The sequence below is a fragment of the Mizuhopecten yessoensis genome, unplaced genomic scaffold (genome assembly GCF_002113885.1).
Source record: "Mizuhopecten yessoensis strain PY_sf001 unplaced genomic scaffold, ASM211388v2 scaffold10693, whole genome shotgun sequence".
Taxonomy (NCBI): domain Eukaryota; kingdom Metazoa; phylum Mollusca; class Bivalvia; order Pectinida; family Pectinidae; genus Mizuhopecten; species Mizuhopecten yessoensis.
Genome location: NW_018408674.1, coordinates 467,499 through 490,170, shown reverse-complemented (window position 1 = coordinate 490,170; position 22,672 = coordinate 467,499). Strand labels below are relative to the sequence as shown.

The 22,672-nt window shown below is 34.8% G+C and overlaps 1 protein-coding gene across 1 annotated transcript; it reads left to right on the top strand.

Annotated features, from left to right (window-relative positions):
- The first annotated feature begins 6,911 nt into the window (after positions 1-6,911).
- Positions 6,912-20,305, top strand: LOC110461858 (kyphoscoliosis peptidase-like). The gene is made up of 5 exons (XM_021515572.1): positions 6,912-7,282; positions 14,208-14,609; positions 15,187-15,302; positions 15,995-16,120; positions 16,668-20,305. Exons 2-5 carry the CDS (start codon positions 14,235-14,237, stop codon positions 17,968-17,970), a joined length of 1,920 nt encoding a protein of 639 aa, XP_021371247.1. The 5' UTR covers positions 6,912-7,282; positions 14,208-14,234; the 3' UTR covers positions 17,971-20,305.
- Positions 20,306-22,672: the final 2,367 nt, after the last annotated feature.

Below are 22,672 nucleotides of genomic sequence, written 5' to 3'. Positions count from 1 at the left end.
TATTTCGGTCTTGTTGTATTGTCTGTAAACTCGTGATATATATATATATATAATAAAATGTACAACATTTATATAGCGCCATATATCTTGTATAACATCAATCTTAAGCGCTTTACAACATATGGATAACAGTATTAGGCATATATGATAAACAAAACAGGCATACAAATCATCATAATACATTAAAATAGAAGATAATTAGTTCAATATGTATATGAATGAATATATATAGGGTGGTGTGTATATGACGTATGTGCAAAGAGCCTAATATGCAGACTAGAAGAGGTTTGGCGTTATATCGTCCTTGGTAATCAACGGGAAAACATCAAATATCCTTCAGTAACGTGTACTGTTGTTATTTTATAAGGAGATTAATGGTTCATTTCCTCATGTTGTTTAACGTATAATAAATATAGAATATGCCATATCTATGAAACAATGAGTTATTAATCTTGTATTCATGTAAAAGGATGATTTGTCTTCTGAAAGTAGAAAAAGTTGTATCATCGATCAGGAGATTTCTGATGGTTACTTTATGTGATACTTAATCTCTCAGTGACAGAGAAAAGTAATGAAAATCAATCGAAAAGATTTTGTTTTTTCTATTTTTTTATTATGATTTTTATAGGGAATACTATGGCGCTAAGGTAAATATAGAAAAATCAGAAATAGCATGTGTCGGTAAAGGTAACATGTCACATCAAGAGAAGTAATAAGTTATGTTAAGATGTTTAATGGGTACTAGGTGTGTATGTCGGTATTGACATGAAGTTATGTAAGGAATATAACTGTGGTCCGAAACTTAAATATATCAAAAATACTTTACGATTATGACTCCAGAGACACCTAACACTACATGGTAGAACTGGTGTTATTGACACATTATTAAGGACGTTTGTGAAAAAGTTTGTTTCTGTAACATGTACCGAGACATGAAAAGGAGCTGTAAAGGAAATGACTATACATAAATGTACAATGAATAGAGCTGAATGTACATAGAGATACGGTTACAATATGCCGCTCCTTTGCTACAGCACAAAGTGATGTCAACAGTGTGCAAGTTGAACTTTCGGATCAGCAAATTCCTTTATCAATACATAAAACATACAAAAAAGACTAACTGTACGTTACAGAAAATATGCATTAAACTATTAAATAAATTAAGAAAGAACAGCTACACATTAACAGTAACCTACATGTAACAGCCACATATAAATATGTACATATATATATATATAGCTACATTCACAGCTACACGAATACAGCTACATACATGTATCCAGTTACATATACAATGTATAGAGCTACATATGTACAGCTACACATAAATAGCTACATATATATACAACTGTATATACAAATCTAGATATAAATAACTACATATTTACAGTTCCATATAAGTTACATATAGAGTCAAAATTATACAGCTGCATATTTATACAGATACATGTACAGCAACATGTACACAGCCTTTAACTTATAAACAACTACATATTTACAGCTATGTGTAAATAGATACATACATACATTTACATATATACACCTCCATATACACAGCTGCATATTTACAGCTACAGATACAGCTACAAACAAACAGGTGCAAATAAACAGCTACATAAATGTACACGTACATAACTACAGCTTCATATATATAGCTATAAATATAAGGCTTCATATACACAGTATCAAAAATATAGCTATAGTTCATTAAATATCCACCAACATATACATAGCTATATAGGTACATCTTCATATACACAGTTCCATACATATTGATACATATGCATAGCTGTATATACAATGTTAAATATACACAGTAACATATACACAGTTACATATACACATTTACATATACATAGCTATATACACAACGTTACATAAACACAGTTACATATACACAGTTACATATACACAGCAACATATACACAGTTACATATGCACAGTTACATATACACATTTACATATACATAGCTATACACACAACGTTACATACACATAGTTACATATACACTGTTACATATACACAGTTACATATACACAGTTGCATCAACACAGCTACATATATACAGTTACATATACAGTTACATATATACACAGCTACCTATACACAGTTAGATACACACAGTTACATATACACAGCTACATATAAACAGTTACATATGCACAGTTAAATATACAACGTTACATATACACAGTTACATATACACAATTACATATACACAATTACATATACACAGTTACATATACACAATTACATATATACAGTTACATAAACACAGTAACATATGTACACAGCAATATATACACAGTAACATATACAAAGCTATATATACACAGTTCCATATACACAGTTCCATATACACAGTTCCATATACACAATTACATATACACAATTACATATATACAGTTACATAAACACAGAAACATATGTACACATCAATATATACACAGTTACATATACATAGCTATATATACATTGTGGGGAAGACATTGTCAATGTCTTTGTGGCGGTTTTCTGTTAACCCCACATTGGCTTTTTATGATATGTACTCCAGAGTTAAAAGTTTCATGTATATTATATGTATGTATTGTTATGCTATATTTCTAATTCGGAAAATTTCCTCAAATTTCATAAACAAATACCAAGTCACCCTCTTTGAGGCTGGCCTTTTTCATTCACAGTCCGTGTTGTGTCGTTTCTTGTTAAAGTGAGTAGATGCATAAAAGGCAGCTAAGCCATTAGCTTAATAATGCATCGGAAACACTAAACAAGATCATTTTAAATATTTTCCGATTTTTAAAAAAAAATCTTATGCATAACAGTAAAGGTTATGTCCCTTGTGTCGTAGCCAGTAGTCCCCTAAGGATGAAGTGTCACGGGTCACCAGCTGAGGGTCATCTGATTGTTAAGTTAATTTCAAGGGGACGCTGAGCCCTCTCTATCAGTCAGCCATCTTAGATTTAAGCTGTGTTACATATCCCATCCAGTAAAGTTATAACATTTTTTCTGCACAATGCCCACCCTCTATCTCCCTTTCGTTTTGTCCAATTCTTGACAATACTACTGACTTAAGGTGTTATTCATGATTTAAGCTCGTAACGTCATAACAAGTTTTGTAGATTAACTGTTATTCTAATTTAAATATTGGAGCTTGAATTGTTTGCGCAAGTAGGTTGTTCAGAGGTGGTGTTTAATAACATTGTCCAAGATTACTATGTACTGTGTATCATTAGATGTTTATAAGGCTGTATCCCTGAACGCATGCATTTTAAAAACACATATCAGGAAATATGTTTTCATAGTGATTATAGCCTATTTCGTTAAAGTTAGTTTGATTTACCTGTGCTTTTTACCTGTGTTTTTACCTGTGTTTTTCACCTGTACATGTGAAAGAAATTCAAATTGATATGTTATGATTTTTTATATGAAATTAAAATGTATATGAAGACGTACATTTATTGTATACGTTTAATACTCTTATATTTTTTTCCATTACGATAACAATAAATTATTGCGATTTAAATTTCATTTTCTTTATCATTTTCTATCAAAATATTTTTTTAAAGTTACTGGTTCAAAAGTTATATTGCAAATGAAATGTATTAATTTAAAATCTGTTCACTGCTCTGAGATCAGTTAAGAAAATAGTGAACTGCATTAATGATCCCAAGCTACAGATGGCATGACACTTTGAGGTGCGTATCTAATGCAATCTATCTATATAAACTTCAAAATTATCTTCAATGCTATCATTCTACAATTTGTACTGATACTGTTAATTTCCAATCATGGCTAATGCTCAGTTATAGTATAAGTTTATTAGAAATAGAATAGGTGGTAACAACTTAGCATATAACGGTCACTTATACAGAATTAGGTCATCTCGTGGAGAAAGGTAACCATAAAATAGTGTCTGCAAAATAGATTAAAACACTCAAATATGTATCTAATGATGATTGGTTGGCTCAGTGTATTTCTAATGAAAAACATTTCGTATTTCTATACACCCAACGTGTACAAGATACTTTTATCCAAGAAGTGTGAAGCATGTTTGAAAACTCCTCCAAATATAGGTTGTATAAATATATCGTAGATCATTACGACATGCAGTTCTACCTCACCAAGTCACTAACTTATAAGTGTAAAAAAATCCTCAGTAAATATAGGTTACAATCTCATACACTAAGTATAGAAACAGGTAGGTATAATAGAGCTCAACGGCGGTGTCCGTTTTGCAATAGAAACGACGTCGAGGATGAAACCCATTTTATTTTGTTGTGTCCAGTTTACTCGGAGCTTAGAACCAAATATATTAAACCCTATAAGTTCCATCGTCCGTCCGTCTATAAATTAGTACAATTATTTGCCTGCAAAAATGTAAAACAATTGAGAAACCTTAGTAAGTATCTAAGTCAGGCTACTTCTAAAAGAAAGTCTATACTTAATATCTGCGCAATCGTGTATGTTCCAGCTTTGTGCCACTGACAATGATTATATATTTTCTTTTGTATGTTGTCAACATAACAACTTTGTAATGTACTAACTAAGTTTCATGATTTAATATCTTTTAAAATATAGTATGTCTTTCACTGTTCTATTTGTATTTTATGTACATAATATACTGATATTAAGTATGGAGTTATCAAATAAAAATATTGCGCTTGATATATATGATACAAACTTTTTACCTGTAATAATCACATGTAGACCTACAGGTAAAATATATCAGGAAAACATAATACATATATGATACAAACTATAATTACCCTCCCTTTGAAGTTTCTACCTATTGTTCTCAACATGTATGCGTTCAGGGAACACACCGTTTATAATTTGTAACCTGACAGGTTGTTGCTAGTTTATGTTGAAGTGAGACAACACTTGCCGACTGGTCAGTGCATTAGGTAAACCTACCTCCCCTAGTTAACAGGGAAGGGGCAGCCGGCTCGCAATAATCATGTAAAGATGGGTTTGCCAACCCAATCATTGACAAAAGGGGGGCCGTTTTTTTGTTAACCCCACATTGGCTTTTTATGATATATACTCCAGAGTTAAAAGTTTCATGTACATTATCTGTATGTACTTTTATGCTGTATTTCTAATTCGGAAAATTTCCTCAAATTTCATAAATAAATAATTCTTAGTCACCCTCTTTGAGGGTGGCCTTTTTCATTCATAGTCCGTGTTATGTCGTTTTTTTATTAAAGTGAGTAGATGCATAAACATAGTTACATATACACAGTTACATATACACAGTAACATATGCACAGTTAAATTACACAGTTACATATACACAACTACATATACACAGTTACATATACACAGCTGCATATACACAGTTACATATACACAGTTACATATACACAGTTACATAAACACAGTTATATATACACAGTTACAGAAACACAGTTACATATACATAGCTATATATACACAGTAACATATACACAACTACATATACAAATTTTCATATACACTGTTACATACACATATCTACATATACACAGTTTCATATACACAGTTACATATACACAGTTACATAAACACAGTTACATATACGCAGTTACATATACACAGTTACATATACACAGTAACATATACAGAGTTACATTTACACAGTTACATATATAGACAGTTACATATACAAAGCTATATATTTGCACAGCTACATATATATATTATATTTACATAGTTACTTATGCACAATTACATAAACACAGTTAAATATACACAACTACATATACACCGTTACATAAACACAGCTACATATACACAGCTACATATACACAGTTACATATACGCAACTACATAAACAGACCTATATAGACACAGTTACATATACACAGTTACATAAACTCAGTTAAATATACACAGTTACATAAACCCAGTTACATATACACAGTTACATAAACACAGTTATATATACACAGTTACAGAAACACAGTTACATATACATAGCTATATATACACAGTAACATATACACAACTACATATACACATTTTCATATACACTGTTACATACACATATCTACATATACACAGTTACATATACATATCTACATATACACAGTTTCATATACAGAGTTACATATACACAGTTACATATACACAGCTATATATACACAGTAACATATACACAACTACATATACAAATTTCCATATACACTGTTACATACACATATCTACATATACACAGTTTCATATACACAGTTACATATACACAGTTACATATACACAGTTACATTTACACAGTTACATATGTCAAGTTACATATACACAGCTACACATACACAGTTACATATTCACACCTACATACGTATAGCTTCATTAGGAGCAACATATAGAACTTAATGTTAACAGCTATATATACATCTGTTAATGCTAGAATATTCAATTCAACAAAATCGTCATCAAGTCGAGGAGATGTCTTTACCGTTTATGTTTATAATAGATCTTAATAAAGATCTCTGACTTAACATCCAGAAATATCCATGATAAATATGACTCAAATTACATTTCTTTAAACCACTATACTTGCTGTTCTGGGTTATAGAACGTGTATATTTGATTTCCGACGATGATACAAAAGATTGTTTTTTAAAGCAGATAAAAACTATTTAAAGAATTATGTTCTACGCTACATCTGAATGATATACTACTTACAATGTAAGGACTATATAGCCCCAAGATCACGTACACGTGACACGGCCCTAATTTCACAAACGTAACTATTGAACAGAGTAAATGTATACCTGGGCACTTGATTTACCCTGATAATGGAAAACAATATGATTTACACCCTGTCTCCGAAAGGGTACGACTAAGTCATTCAGGCCATGTAGTGAAAGACGAAAATCCACTTAGTTCGTCCGCAATCCCATCTGTTTTCCGGATTAAAGAGTGTATGTCACAAACTTTTTTGAATTTCGACCAATTCATTTATATCTTAATCAGTTAGGACGTAATTTCAAAAGTTAAATCTTAGCACAACCCTATACTTTGTACACGCGAAGGACTATACAACTATTGACATACCGGCTTTTTGTTTATACACATGTATTATGTATGTGCTATTTTTACAACTATCGTTGAGGACCCCTAACACGTATTCGATTCCTACCCGTGTCAGCGAGTTATTTGAGCTATGATAGAACTTTAATTATGACAGTGGGGAGTGCCTATAGGCTGTGTGTTTTGGAGATGGTTGCTATTTTCTCTTGAGACGACAGGAGTTGGACGGACTAAGCATGCTGAATTGAAGAGTGAGATTGTCCCGAACAGGTACGTGTAATTCCTTTCATTTCGTAAATATTTTTGAATTTTTAACTGAATATAGATAATGATAAAAGTCACACTTTAGAAGCCCTCAAGTATTTATTCTCTCAGTTATACACTAACTAACATCCATTTACAATGATGAATGAATTCAATTCCACACTTTTCTTCAAACAAACAGAACTAATATTTTGCTAGCTTAACTTTAGTTTAGACAGAAATATATATTTTTTTTCTGCTGGCATTGGTGAAGATATGCCTATTTGTTTATTTACTTAATTATTTATTCATATCAGTTCACTTGGATGTAAAAATATTATTTTAACGTATTGTATATAATGTCTCATTAAGCTCCAAATAAAAATAGTCCTGGGCGCGTATTCTTGAAACCGTTCTCACGCTCAAACATGTTGTTTTTTTTGCGCACACGCCTATAATTTCTTGTTTCAATTATAAATGAATAGACATCAATGTTTATATTTGACTTTTTGACCGTTTGACATTATTTAAGCGAGTTACATGAAAGCTGATGGTTTGAGCATAGAATCGATGCTTGAGCATGAGAACGGTGCCATGAATAGGCCCAGGAGTTTTATCAAAGCAAGACCTCCGATACGACTTGTTTAGATATTACAATAAAAGCCATTGATTATATAATGGAGACAAACTCAACATTATCTTTATCAATTAAACAAAAATAATTGTTGAATTAGTTGGAAATAACGACATACCCCCAAACCATCATAATACCGTTCAACAACGCCATCTTGAAGGCTATATGACGTCATTTCCTTTGTCCTGACGACTGATAATAGACAGCTAATAATAAAAATGAGGGGGTGTTGTTTAGGATTAAACATTCAAATTAAAATGTGTTACTCTACCGACTCTGTATACAATAATCGACATGGTTTGGCTTTATTTCGTGTAACGTCCTATTAACAGCTAATGTCGTTTAAGGAAGTTAATTGATATGGACATGTCCGTCTGGTAATATTTAATGACCATACATATCTGATTTCAATGTAACTGTTGGCATATACTGACCAAGGCTTACAAATACGTTCACTTTAAGAAGATTTTAACCAAGACGGAACTTTCAGTAGATTATTGATAGTATGTTTGCCTCTCCAAACATTAGATCTGTATCTTGGGGTTGAACGAAAATGTCAATTAGACATGTCCTGTGACCGACAAAATTTCAGAAAAAAAAAGTTGTTGGACTTCTCAAAAGGCTAAATGGTATCTAATATGCGTGGAAGTATATGTCAATTCCGCCCTACTTTTACAACTCCGGGTGCATGTATAGGGAAGGCGAGTCAATGGGGCAAAACAATCTTAAATGAGTTTCGGAATACACTTTTTTCAACTTTCATATTTTTTCTCACCACATATTACACATGTTTTTTTCTGTTGGCATGTTAATGTCATCGTAACATTTAATTGAGGTCATATGAAAACGATATTAACCTTTTACTAGAGCTAATTCTATACCTAAATGTCAATTTAAAGGGAATGTTCGCTGGTCTGTTCTTCTGTGGACATGGTAGTATGACACTCATTCCGGTTAAACACAGACGTAATGATAATAAATTATTTTCGGTGATTCAGCTGAACATAAAGCATACTATACCTGTAACGCTATTTATAATGTATTATATCGCCTTTTTTCGGTTTCATTATGAAATTTTACTATGAATTTAATCCCTTCCTCTGGTGAAGAAGAAGTTTGGTTACTGCCACAGGGGCCTGCAAATTTACTGTACACCGGGAAACTTTCGCTGCGTTAAACTTTCGCCCTTCACCGACAGAGTCCTTATTCGCCCTTTGTTAAATTCGCCCTACACCTCAACATTGAAACACACTGGACCTCAATGGCATCACATTCGGTATCTGAGTTAGGCCTCAGTGTAGACGAAGTAGTGACAAAACATGTGCCGTCGTATACGTAATTTCTTTTTAAACTTTCGCCATCATATTATATTCGCCCTCAGATCGGAAGGTGAAAGGGGCGAAAGTTAAACTGCGGCGACAGTTTCCCGGTTTACAGTATACGTACTGTGTCTTGATTATCAGTCCCCTGTGGTTACTGACAGATGTATCGACCCATTCAAAAGTCATGTATCACAGATTTATATAAGGGTATCATATTTCAAAATAGAATCAATACAAACGTATTGAATGCTGTGACGGTTACCTGTTCCTATTCATTAAAAGCATGGTTGATTTAATGACATCTTCAAGCTGTAATATCCGATGTATTTTTAGAAACATTAAAATCAAAAACTTCATGTACACGAGAAGCTATTCAAAACCCCAAAGTCACCATAAGAATCCAAAGAACTAAATTAATATTCCTATGTCTCAAAAATGCCTATTAAGGATTTGTGTTTGCATCGGGTAAGTTAACAATGCTTTGAACAATTTATTTGGGCCTTGTGTGTACCCTAACTGTAAACAATCAGTGCATTGAGTGGTGTTTAAAATTTAATGTGGCGCGTGACTATGGTAAGTGGAAAACAATGTCTTGTATTGTGGTCAGATAAAAAAACACCGCGTAGTCCACGTATTAACTCGGTCAAAAAGTAGATTAAGAGAGGTAGATTGTCTGGTATTAACCCGGTCAGAAATAAGATCTTGAGAGGTATATTGTCAGGTATTTACCCGGTCAGAAAGAACGTAGATCTAGAGAGATGATTGTCAGGTACTAACCCGGTCAGAAAGTAGATCTAGAGAGGTAGATTATCAGGTGTTAACCCTAGCAGAAAGTAGATCTAGAGAGGTAGATTGTCGGGTATTAACCCGTTCAGAAAGTAGATCTAAAGAGGTTGATTGTCGGGTATTAATCCGTTCAGAAAATAGATCAACAGAGATAGATTGTCAGGTATTAACCAGGGCAGAATGTAGATCTAGGAGGTAGATTGTCAGGTAGGTCAGAATGTAGATTTAGAGAGATAGATTGTCAGGTATCAACCAGGTCAGAAAGTAGATCAACAGAAGTAGATTATCAGGTATTAAACAGGTCAGAATGTATATCTAGATAGGAAGATTGTCAGGTATTAGCCCCGTCAGAGAGTAGATCTAGAGAGGTAGATTGTCAGTTATTAACAGGTCAGAATGTAGATCTAGAGAGGTAGATTTCATATATTAACCCCGTCAGAGAGTAGATCTAGAGAGGTAGATTGTCAGGTATTAACCCGGTCAGAAAGTAGATCTAGAGAGGTAGGTTGTCAGGTATTAACCAGGGCAGAATGTAGATCTAGGAGGCAGATTGTCAGGTAGGTCAGAATGTAGAACTAGAGAGGTAGATTATCAGGTATTAACCCGGTCAGAAAGTAGATCTAGAGAGGTAGGTTGTCAGGTGTTAACCCGGTCAGAAAGTAGATCTAGATAGATAGATTTTCAGGTATTAACCCGGTCAGAAAAGTAGATATAGAGAAGTAGATTGTCAGGTATTAACCAGGTCAGAAAGTAGATAGAAAGGTAGCTTGTCAGGTATTAACCCCGTCAGAGAGTAGATCTAGAGAGGTAGGTTGTCCGGTAATAAATCGGTCAGAAAGTAGATCTAGAGAGGTAGATTGTCAGGTATTAAACAGGACAGAAAGTAGATCTAGAGAGGTAGATTGTCAGGTATCAATCCCGTCTGAAAGTATATCTAGAGAGGTGGATTGTCGGGAATTAACCAATATATACATAATACAACAAATAATTAAAAAAAAACGAAGCTTAGGGAAATTATCATTCATCCCCTTTGGACTACCCTAAACAACGCATGGTCAAAGGATACTAGGTGATTTTAGTAACTCGGCTACTACAGAACAAGGACGTTTCGTCGTCTCCAGACAGAGTTGTTAATGGGAGTACCGCGGGACCGTTTAATGTATAGCGTATAGTCTAGTGCCATACCTTTATCAGAAAACCGTCAATACATATTTGTTTAATGCTCAAACGTCGGTGTTTTATAAAATGTTGCCGTTATAATTAAACTTACTACTTGTTTAATCGATTACAAGGACAGACAGACGTTAGCAATAAAACTTATGATACCGGACTGGGAACGAAACATTAAGACTCCGATAAAAAGACGCAGTAAATGGTATTTATCCAGTTTTAATTGTCCAACCTAGGTTTAAAAGTGAGTATAGGAAATTTTAATGTATAATAAGACTTTAGATATTGGCTAAAAAGTTGTATCATAATAATAACATTTTAGAAATATCAATTTACATGTAACATTATGGATTTAGATTAAAATCATCATCCAGGTGTGAATATAGGCTTTTGTTATAATTTTAAGGATATGAATGGGTTTTTTTAAATCTTAATATCAAAATTGGTGTATTACTTATTTTAACCCCAACAACACCTTAATCGCTTTGTCAGTGTGTCCGTCTGATTTCTGCCCGTCCGTATGTCCGTCCATAGTACATGTCAAATGCTTGTTGTGTACAAGACATCTCATAAACTACTCCCCACAATATATATATATATATATATATATATATATAAGGGTTACGGGTTCGAGTCACAGTCAACAACACTGTGTTGTATCTTGTTCCGGTCTACTCAGCTGTAAATGATTACGTGGTTGGGCAGTGCTAGAGTTGTCGAATGCTAGTTGTGAGCGCCGAAATGGCAGCACTGGCTGTTTGCTCCCCAGTGAGTTGAGAAAGGTATTAGCTGGTTGCATAGGCCCTAAAATCACGGAAAATAATTCGTGAACCCCTTTGAGACGACCTACGAACTAGATTATGATAAAGCGTTATATAAGAACCTTGAATTATTATTATAATTATACATTCCATTGCTATTGGATTGAGGTTCAACTTGACTAGAATGTGATATTGATAACATTGAATAAACAGCACATCTATTTGTTTATAAATAGAGTCAGTTGAAAAATCCACATATTGTAGAATCACAACGTACGTCTGTTTTAGTTTACTATCCTTTTTATGAGCCACGCTTGTCTATAAGCAAGAGTTTGGAAACGCAAGATAGCTGTAGTTCATCTAGTAGAAAAGCCAATGTAGTAAGATTAACTCCACAAATTGATTAATATCAAAAGTTTACTTATTAATTAAGATATCGACGAAAACGACCATTTATTACTGCCTATTGACGATATTTGTTAAGTTACCAGAGCGTCATTTACCTTAGCGATCGATCTGTGTATCCGACCATTCACGATGTTCCTAGTGAGAAAAATATGTAAACGGTTCATTAAAAGTAACACGATCCTATATCGATGGCGAGTCACATATACTAATATTAGAAACAAACATAGCGTACGGCTACGGTCACCAAATAAAGCGCTTCATAGAATTGTATTCACGCTTGATTCGCTTTGCCTCAAAGACAGACTCGACTCTCAAAAAAAGAATCATCGTACGAGGTTAAATTCTAAATATGCATAAGCTATATATAAACCAAATATGATTTAAGACGGATACATAGCTTTACTGAAGTATTATGCACGCCTTGGATATAATAAATGTATTATCGAAGTTAAGAAAGAAAACATTACAACCTTTATGATTCATACTTAAAGTTACATACTGTGTAAAACACTTATTTTTGCCGAGTTATTAATTTTGCTGACTTTGTTGGTAACCTTCATACACGCATTCAGAGTTCGATGAAGTCATTATAGGTTTGACATAAAGCTATTAACTCATAGGAACCACAGTATTAGGGAACATGAAGACCGCATCATCAAAGCCGCCTTAATGCCAACCCCTGTTGATTTGAAACTCTATTTAGCATATTTAAACCCGTTATTATAATGAGTGTAATGTCATATTGACAAAATAAACTTACTTTATATGCAAACAACACAATACCCTCAATTAATTACACAAGCAATCGGTGAAGGGCGTATTAGCTATAGAGAAACGCGCCGAGACGAAGTTGTCCTTACCCGTTTCTAAGTGTGCTAACAAACACAAAGGCACGCCTCGATGCATAGTATGCCATGTACTATTTACAGTTAAGGAGAAATGAATAATTAAGTATACATCATTGACCTTCAGCGCACACCATAATATTTTATAGCAGAAAGCTAGTCTTAATTTTCTTTTTGAAGCAGTAAATACCCCAACAATTTTAAACTACCTAAAAGCAGTCAGTCCGTTCCAAAATATGAATTTAACCATAGCCGCGTTAAATAATCAGTATCATATACGGCACATATTGTTACTGGTGTCCTCGATATTTTGTTTTGTTTTATGTTGTCGTTTTTATCTACCACTTTATCAATAATAATTATAACATTATCTTTGTTGAAAGGCTTTCAGTACTTGGTTTCTGGAATATTGTACTTATTTCAAATGTGTTCATCTTTACAATACACAAATAACTCCACATCGATCCCTTGGTCCTGATGGATTGAACTACCTTACCACTGATTGATAAAGTCAATATAAAGATTTACAATGACTTGTCAATAGTTTAAAACAGTAGGTCATACTAGTTTACAGACCAGATGTTCTCTCTGTCGACACTGTTGATTACGTTACCAACATACATGCAGAGATCAGGAGTGAGAGGAGGGGGTCATTGATGTTCGTGTCCACATTGATTTTCACCAAGAACTCAATACTCATCGGTTCAAATAACGTAAAAGGGTTGTAGGTTGGTTTCCCTCTACAACTATTGTAGGGTTGGCAACATACTAGTTATGGAATTGTGGGAATGTGGTGACGACCATCCGACTTTTCTTGTTTTCACTAGTTGTTAAATAACACATGTAAAGAGTAGGATTAATGGCTTGTACGTCTGATCTAGTAACACATGTAAAGGGTAGGGTAAATAGCTTGTACGTCAGGTGTAGTAACACATGTACAAGGTAGGGTAAATGGCTTGTACGTCTGATCTAGTAACACATGTAAAGGGTAGGGTAAATGGCTTGTACGCCTGGTATTTGTTTCAGGTGACAGATCACTGAGTTATAGCTACCATGGGTTGCGGAACCTCCACCCAAACAAAGCCGACTAAAAGTCGAGAGACACATGACACGGTCATTAGCGATGTGGATTTAGACGACAACTATAACGAATCGTCCACAAACAAAAGATTGGGAAATTCTTCTAAGAACTCCTCCTCAACCCCCGCCATCACTGTTACACAAACTTCTGCAACCAAGCGACATGCACCAACCCAACCTCAGACGGCGAAACAGTCAAAATCTTCGACAAAATCTCACATCGATGAAAGTCTTGAATTGGAAGCTCTAGATGGGGAAGACTATCCACCAAAGCCATGTAAACTGAAGAAAATTGATATCGTGCCAGATGTTAGCATGTTTAAAAACATCGATGAACATGTAGCTAAGGTAGGTGAACTGTTGGCCATGACAGGTATTTACTGACACATTGTGGCCCCGACACTAAATCAGCTAACAAACACTGGTGGCACCGAAAAAGTATTTACTGATACATTGTGGCCCCGACACTAAATTAGCTAACATACACTGTTGGCCCCGAAAAGGTATTTACTGATACATTGTGGCCCCGACACTAAATTAGCTAACATATACTGGTGGCCCCGAAAAGGTATTCACTGACACATTGTGGCCCCTGACAATATCTTAGCTTATAGACTAAAGGCCTCGACAATTTATCACTTTCATTTGTTACAGTAGGCGAGTGGCGCTGTGGATAACGTACTCGCCTTTCACCAAGATGGACGGGGCTTAATTCCCCGATTTAATGGGAAAAGTTATAGGGTAACCTGACCGACCACGTAGGTTACATTGCTATACTCTTTATCAACTTACATAAACACTTGAAGGTCCGTCCCTGTTTCACTTGCGATTCACTTGTGGCCCCGATAATGTATCTGTGTTACAAATGTAATACCTTTCTGAACTATCATAACTTGCTATAAATATATTATAAATATATTTTCAGACTCCTAAATCTGCTACAGCATCAATCCCAGAACTAGCAAAATATCTCTGTCAGCCAGCAAAGAATCATCTGGAAAAAATTCGGGCAATTTACCAATGGGTCTCGAGAAATATTGAGTAAGTGTCTGATAAGCCACAAGCAGAGCAGTATGTCTGAAAAGGTGGTAATTGTATATCAAAGGTCAAGCTCAACGAAACAAACTCTGAAAAATATTTCTAAATGAAAACTGAAAGGGATACTTCTACAGTGTTTTGAGATTTACGACTGTATCGCAAATAGGGTTAGAGTATACTATCGCAAATAGGGTTATATTATACTATAGCAAATAGGGTTAGAGTATACTATCGCAAATATGGTTTGGTTATACTATCGCAAACAGGGTTAGAGTATACTATCACAAATATGGTTAGAGTATACTATCCGAAATATGGTGAGATAACACTATCGCAAATAAGGTTAGAGTATACTATCACATTTAGTGTAAGATTAAACTATTGCAAATAAGGTTAAACTTGGATGGCGGACCGATTTACCAATTAGATTCAGTGGTGAAGCAGTCAACTTCAATACTTAACCAATTTTAATTTACATTAACAAATATGTCTTTTTTTCTCACAATGAATACTGTACGTATCTATGCAGAGCGTAGCCATCCTACGGTCAATTAAAATGCAATGAGATTTCACTGTGTACTACACTTACACTTTACGAAGAAAGATATGTCGGTTTATAGGTAGATTTAGATCAATTTGTTAATAATGTTTTTTGTAACTTTATATTCAATATTGATTCAATGTTCTGAATGTAGGTATGACGTGGCGGGATTCCTCAATCTTGACGGAGCACAAAAGAAATCCAATGATCCAGATTCCGTACTCCGCAACCGCTGCAGTGTGTGTCAGGGCTATGCCGACCTGTTTTTGTCTCTATGCAGGTTAGCAATCCAATATAAAGAATACGCTCCTGGAACAATGATAACTAATTACATAATGTGTTATTTCACATTTTTAGAGGATTTTTTTTACTTATTGACTACCGATTTTATTCTTAATATAGGTGCTAAATACTGCTATACTCCCTCCTGATTTGTAAAAAGGGAACTAAAATTGTAAGATTCAAGCACAATTAATTAATCAAATATAGATTTCTACGATTAAACCAGACACATTTTTGTTTGTTCTACAGCGGAAATCATAGTTTATATTAAATTCAGCTTCCACGAATAGATTTTGTTCAAATGTCCTATTGGACTTTCAGCCTACTCGAACATATTGAGTAAGTTCACTTTGCTTTATATAGTTCATGTTAGTTGGCAAGGGTTTTTAGCTAAAATCCAATATATGAAAATTATATCAAAGGCGAAAAAACATATTGAATATTATTCTGCGTGGTTGGTAATTGCAAAAAGAATTAAATAAATGTAGATGCATGTTTAACATTCCCAGCACATTCTAGTACAAATGTAATATTTGATGTTTCAGAGAGGTAAATGTTCCAGCAAAGACTATTTCCGGATATGCGAAGGGGTATGGCCACAAGGCTGGCGTCGCCATAACAACCAAAACAGATACAAATCATGCCTGGAATGTCGTTTTCGTAAACAATGAATGGCGTCTTGTTGATTGCACGTGGGACGCCGGTCATGTTGGCGACAATAAATTTCACAGGCATGAGGGAGAATTTTACTTCTTGACTGACCCAGATATTTTCATCAACGACCATTTTCCATACACTAAAAAGGACATGACTTTAAGTCAGCAATGGCAGTTACTTAACCAGCCACGTGACTTAGAAAACTTTAGCAAGTTGGTAAAGATGCCAAAACAGGCTGTTCTGTATGATGTAGACTTAGTGTCGCACAAAGAGTCAATAATCCCGGTGACAAAGGAAGTAGTTGTCAAGCTTGTCGCAAGAGGAAAGCTTCTTAACAACGTAGGCGCACGCCTCAGTGACGTAAACGGCACATTGCATGACCAGTGTGTGTTTGTTGAGAAGGAAAGGGAGACAACATACTCTGTAACGGTCAGGCCTCAAAAACTGGGAAAGTACACTCTAAGTCTGTATGGAAACCAGGGAGAACAGAACAGTTTAAATAGTCTAGTCAGTTACGTGATTGACTGTAAAATAGTAGACAAAACCGCCAAACCATTTCCGGTACATTTTGGTTTGTGGGGAGCAGAACCTAACTACGCAGAGTATGGGTTTGACAAGAGAGTGGCGCAACGTGCATCATTTGAATCGGATACAGGAGAGTTAGAAATGCGTCTGCCGGTCATAGAGCCAGTTAAAGCTCTTGGCAAGCTAGCATTCTCTGAAGACGACGAGGGCGATGATGAATACATTATGTTGGAGCAAGGTCAGAGCGAGCTCGTGGTCCAAATACGAATGAACAGAGCGGGCTTTTACAAATTTCTGATGTTTGCAAAGAAAGAAAATGGTTCTTCTTACGAAAAAGTATTGCAGTATCTCATATATTGTAAAAACCCAGTAAAGCAATATCAACCATTCCCGAAAGTCTTTCCAGAAGCTATGGTTGGACGCATGACTCTTATCGAGCCAAAAACAAAGTCAATTCCAGCGGAAACGGATGTTCATTTCCGCCTGACTTCTTCGGTCATAGACATTGTTAGAATAGGAACTAATAATTTTGAAAGAGGTGACAACAACACGTGGAACATTGATGTGATGACACCCTCATCCGGCGAAAAACTAAATATTTTCGGACGCATAAGTGATTCCAGTGATAGTTCTTATAAAGGCCTGTACGCATTTGACATTGCATGAATGAACATGGACAGTAGTTAGAAAGCCTAGTGGCGTTAAGCTGAACATATTGTATCCTATCAGATTATAAATACATATATTATCCGGATTTCTTTTAGACGTGTCCTTCATAGAGAATTAGTATAGTGTTTGGTGTTGATTTTCTATTCCATTGCAACTCTACTTTTAACAGATATGAGTTATTATCATATTAAGTGTATGTTTAACTCCAACATATGAATGACCGAAAGCTGCTTTCTACGTATTTCTGTGTATGATTTTGCAACAAAGACTTATTGGCAACTTTTCAGAAATTCATATTTCCAAGTTGTTTATTTCCAAAAGATCTATTGACCTTTCAAGCTTAACTATTCATAACAAACTATAAAGTTATTGGTCGAGAATGCAAAAACACAGTTTTATTTAACCGTGTTCCTATTAGCAGTCGAAGATCAGTCGCTAGTGTCCTCATAAATTGATCTCAAAATGACAAACCCATTGTCATCGGCCCATAGCTAGGCAAGCAGACAGGCAATTGGTTTCCATTTTATGAAACTAATCGTTGCAACAATGACATAATTTAACGACAATAACCCTAGATGTCACGGTTTAATTGTGGCTGCCCAAAAAGTAAATAGTTCCCAATTTACTTTTTCCAAGTGGCAATAACCGAAAATATGTCTATATTGATACTATTTTATTTATACCTTGTTTCTTTTCCATGCATTGCAAGTAGTGGTCGACAATCACTCGTTTATTTAAACCGTATCATTAATTGTTGGCACTCTTATGCCTGTAAGGTCAGAAGAAGACGAGAATAATTCGTTTAAGACGTAGTGTGCAAAGTGTTGACAATGCCCGTACAAATCATTAAGTTTATTTTCACCAAACGACATTAAGCAATGCATGAAATACTTTGTAACAAATTAAAGACAATGACTGGATTAAAGTCCCATGTGAATGACGTATATTTTTACATGTTTCCGTCGATGTAATATCATTATAAAAATATGAAATTCACCAATATCACGAATATACTGTTAGATTTAATTATTTGACACTCTTTCTCCTATCATGCAGTCCCATGTTTTCGGGTGATCATTTGTACTTTGAGTTTTGATAAGCAAACATATAATTTGCGTTCATTTTATTCAGACTTATTATGCTTCAAACAATTGGGCTGCAGAATGTATTGTAAAGAAAATATTTATTGATGTACATTTCATATATATCCGTATACAATATATGGTTTACTTTTTATTATTTTTGCATAATTGTTTTTATTCAAATATAACTGACGTGTATCAAATTGTTGACTGTGATAAATTAAGTCTTTCTGTATGTAATATGTTAATACTGTACAACACATGTAATTACATTCCTTGTTATGTTAGGTACTGATACGATAATGTTATCATATATATCTTAATTCTCCCCATGAGACTGTGATAATCAATAGTTGGAAGAGAGATATGAAATTAAGAACGTTACGTGTACCTGTATTGCAATCGAATACAATGGTGCTGGGCAATATATTTTAACGTTTTACTATATTTTTTATGTGTTTTATTTTATTTTATATTATTTATTCTCTTTATAAATTTATTAATCAACCCGGTTTAAAATGTTTGTATGGTAAACACAAACGCTAAAAAAGGTATTTAAATTATGTTTACATTGAACAATCTATTTTCCATCGGTCTTATAAGATTTCTTGATTAAATGTTATTTCCAATTATGTATTGTATTGTTCGGATGAGTTGTGTGTTTTGTAAACGTTTAGTCTAACTATAACGCTAGAATATAAGTTTGGAGGAACAGAAGATTGAATTATGTATTTATTTTTGTTGTATTGTCCGGATTAGTTGTACGTTTAGTCTAACTATAACGCCAGAATATCAGTTTGTAAGAACAGAAGAAAAACACTCAGTAAGTAATTAAGGAGAGTGATTTAGTTGGCCTGGTGCCTAACTCCCATTGTATCTACATACCGAGCAATAAAGTGTTCTGAAGTGTAAGTAATTGATGGGTATTGATATGCGCCATTTCACGAATTACATACCTTGCTGATTTGTGTCTAATAGCTATACAACTATAGACAATAGCTTCAGTTGTAGGTGTATCTACATCTACCACGTGACGATTACCTATTTCAATCAAACGTTACCGCATTAGGATTTTCCCTATTGAGACATTATAGTTTTTAATGTTATTTGAAGACTGTGAATAGAATAAAGGTATAAATACTGAATATGTACAGGTGTTAACGGTATGCCTGTTTACACTCACATGCACATTTAAACATGAAATGAAAACGATGGAACAAGTTATATTTACTAAAACAAATCTGTATAAACGTAGAAAATATATACATATGTAAACATGTATAGCGTTGTAATAAAACTTATTACATTGTCACGTGTTTATGTTGTGTGTATAAATGGTCAGAAGAACCTTAGCTCGTTAAGATATTCTAAAGAGAAACTATGTTTATATCAAAATTATAAACTTATTGTTAACTTATTCCGTCTTTACGTGTCCTTACGTATAGAACATTTATCCCTAGACCGAGTGTCCTGTGGCCCCGACACCAGACTTACACATTTTTGACAGACATATGTCTGGTGTCAGGGCCAGAGGAAACTCGGGCTGATTTAGCCCCAACCAAAACTCATTCCCTTAGCACTCCGCAAGGTAGACAACAAGGTGGAACACAACATACATTTCTTGGTGTCGTTGTGCCTTATGGATACCATGGCCGTATAGAGTACGTAGGAAATGGTCCAGGGTACATTCATACAGATCGCGGTGGGGTTGTATATTGGAATAAAAAACAGCAAGAGAATATTAAAGGGTTAATAAAACCACATTTCGAACTCAAAATCGATATAAATAGGGCAAAATATCAAAAAACCCATGAAAGGAGACCATGCGCCTCAGGAGGGTAAACGTCTTCTACTTCATCGATGACACCTATCATGTAAATCTATGTCGAATCAAGATATGTCAGTCCTTGCAGCTATGGTCACGCTGGAGGTTTTGGGTTTGTCACAACGAATATATTCAGCGATAGTGTGGTCGGATTGCGCAGTGGGTAGCGTTCTTGTCTTCATCAAGACGACCGGGGTTCGATTCCCAGATCGGACGTGAACAGGTATAGGATCACTTGCCTGAACACGTGGGTTTTCCCCGGGTACTCCGGTTTCCTCCCACACTAAGACCCCCGCGCGCAAACATCCGGGCCAACAAGAGTTATTCATATAATTTGAACTGACTTGTTTCAAAATTGTTATGAAATAAATGAAGTGTATAATTAGTTTATTTAGCAAAAGAGTAGGGGATATTCGGAGAATCTGTTCTGGTAGACCTTCTAACAGCTAGTGCTGAAGAGCTGAGGATAGCCATGGTAAAGGGCGTATATATACCGTCAAGGCGTCTTCAGTATGACTGTTTTATGTGATTAAAAAGAATATCGAATGTAAATGTCCTATGTCGACAGGGATGTCGGTACCAAGAGTAAGGATATTGAAGAACTTGACGAGTTTTAATTCCACGGTTCTCCCAACTGCTTGCAGATGTACCATTGACAATACCATAACCTCCATTGACACAATACCCTTTACAATAGACGATGAGTGTGGAAATTGCGTTTTGTTCTCTATATCTCACACTAAACGCCAAACAATTACTCGATTGTATTACACCCAAACCAAGATAGAAATTGATCCTTCTTGTTATGTGATTATTCAATCAAATTAGAAATTGCGAAGGTAAAGACATTGCTTATCATGCACACTAAGTTTCATCACGGTACCTTAGTACTTTCCAAGAAAAAGCCGTAACAATTTGTACATCTAATACCCATGCAAGTCAAAGATGGCCTGGTCGCATTTCATTTTCCGTTTCCATTGAAACTGAAGTGACCACAAACTAGGGAATAAAAAGATCATATATAACAGATATTGTCGTGATTCATTCAGTAGTTCCTGATGCAAAGCGGAAAAATCCAAGTGGTTTCTGATAAATAGGGAAAACAAGCTTAACATGTAATAATTAATGATAATAATAATATGTTCTTATATACCGCTTTATCACAACCTAGTTCGTAGGTCGTCTCAAAGCGGTTCACAAATTATTATCCGTGGCTATAGGGCCTTTGAAACCAGACAATATCTTTCTCAACTCCCAGGGAAGCATACAGCCGGTGTTGCCATTTAGGCCCTCATAGCTAGCATTCAACAAGTCCAGCACTGCCCAAACACGTACCAATTTACAGCCGAGTCGACTGAAACAAGCGGAGAAAAAGTATCTTGTTCAAACATACAACACAGTGCCGTGCTGTGACTCGAACTCGTGACTTAATAATAATAATAATAACATGCAAATTCCAAAATCACCCTTCAATTGAAGCGGCCGAATTGGGAGTAGGCGCAACTTAAACAAAGGGGTACTGCATACCAAGTTCCATCATGACCCCTTGTTTCTGAGAAATACTGGTAAAATATGTTTCTTTAAAGACAGGGTGACCGCACGAATGACAGACAGACGACCGGACACCAGGCTAAAAGAGCCTATATTTGATGACTTGAAGATTTATTTGTTTTTTAATATTAAGGTACATGTTTATCAAAATGTTGATTTTTAAATGCAAACCTGGCTTTCTAAGCCATCATCCTCATTGTCAGATGATGCCTTTTACTGCCAAAATTCATATAATCCAAGC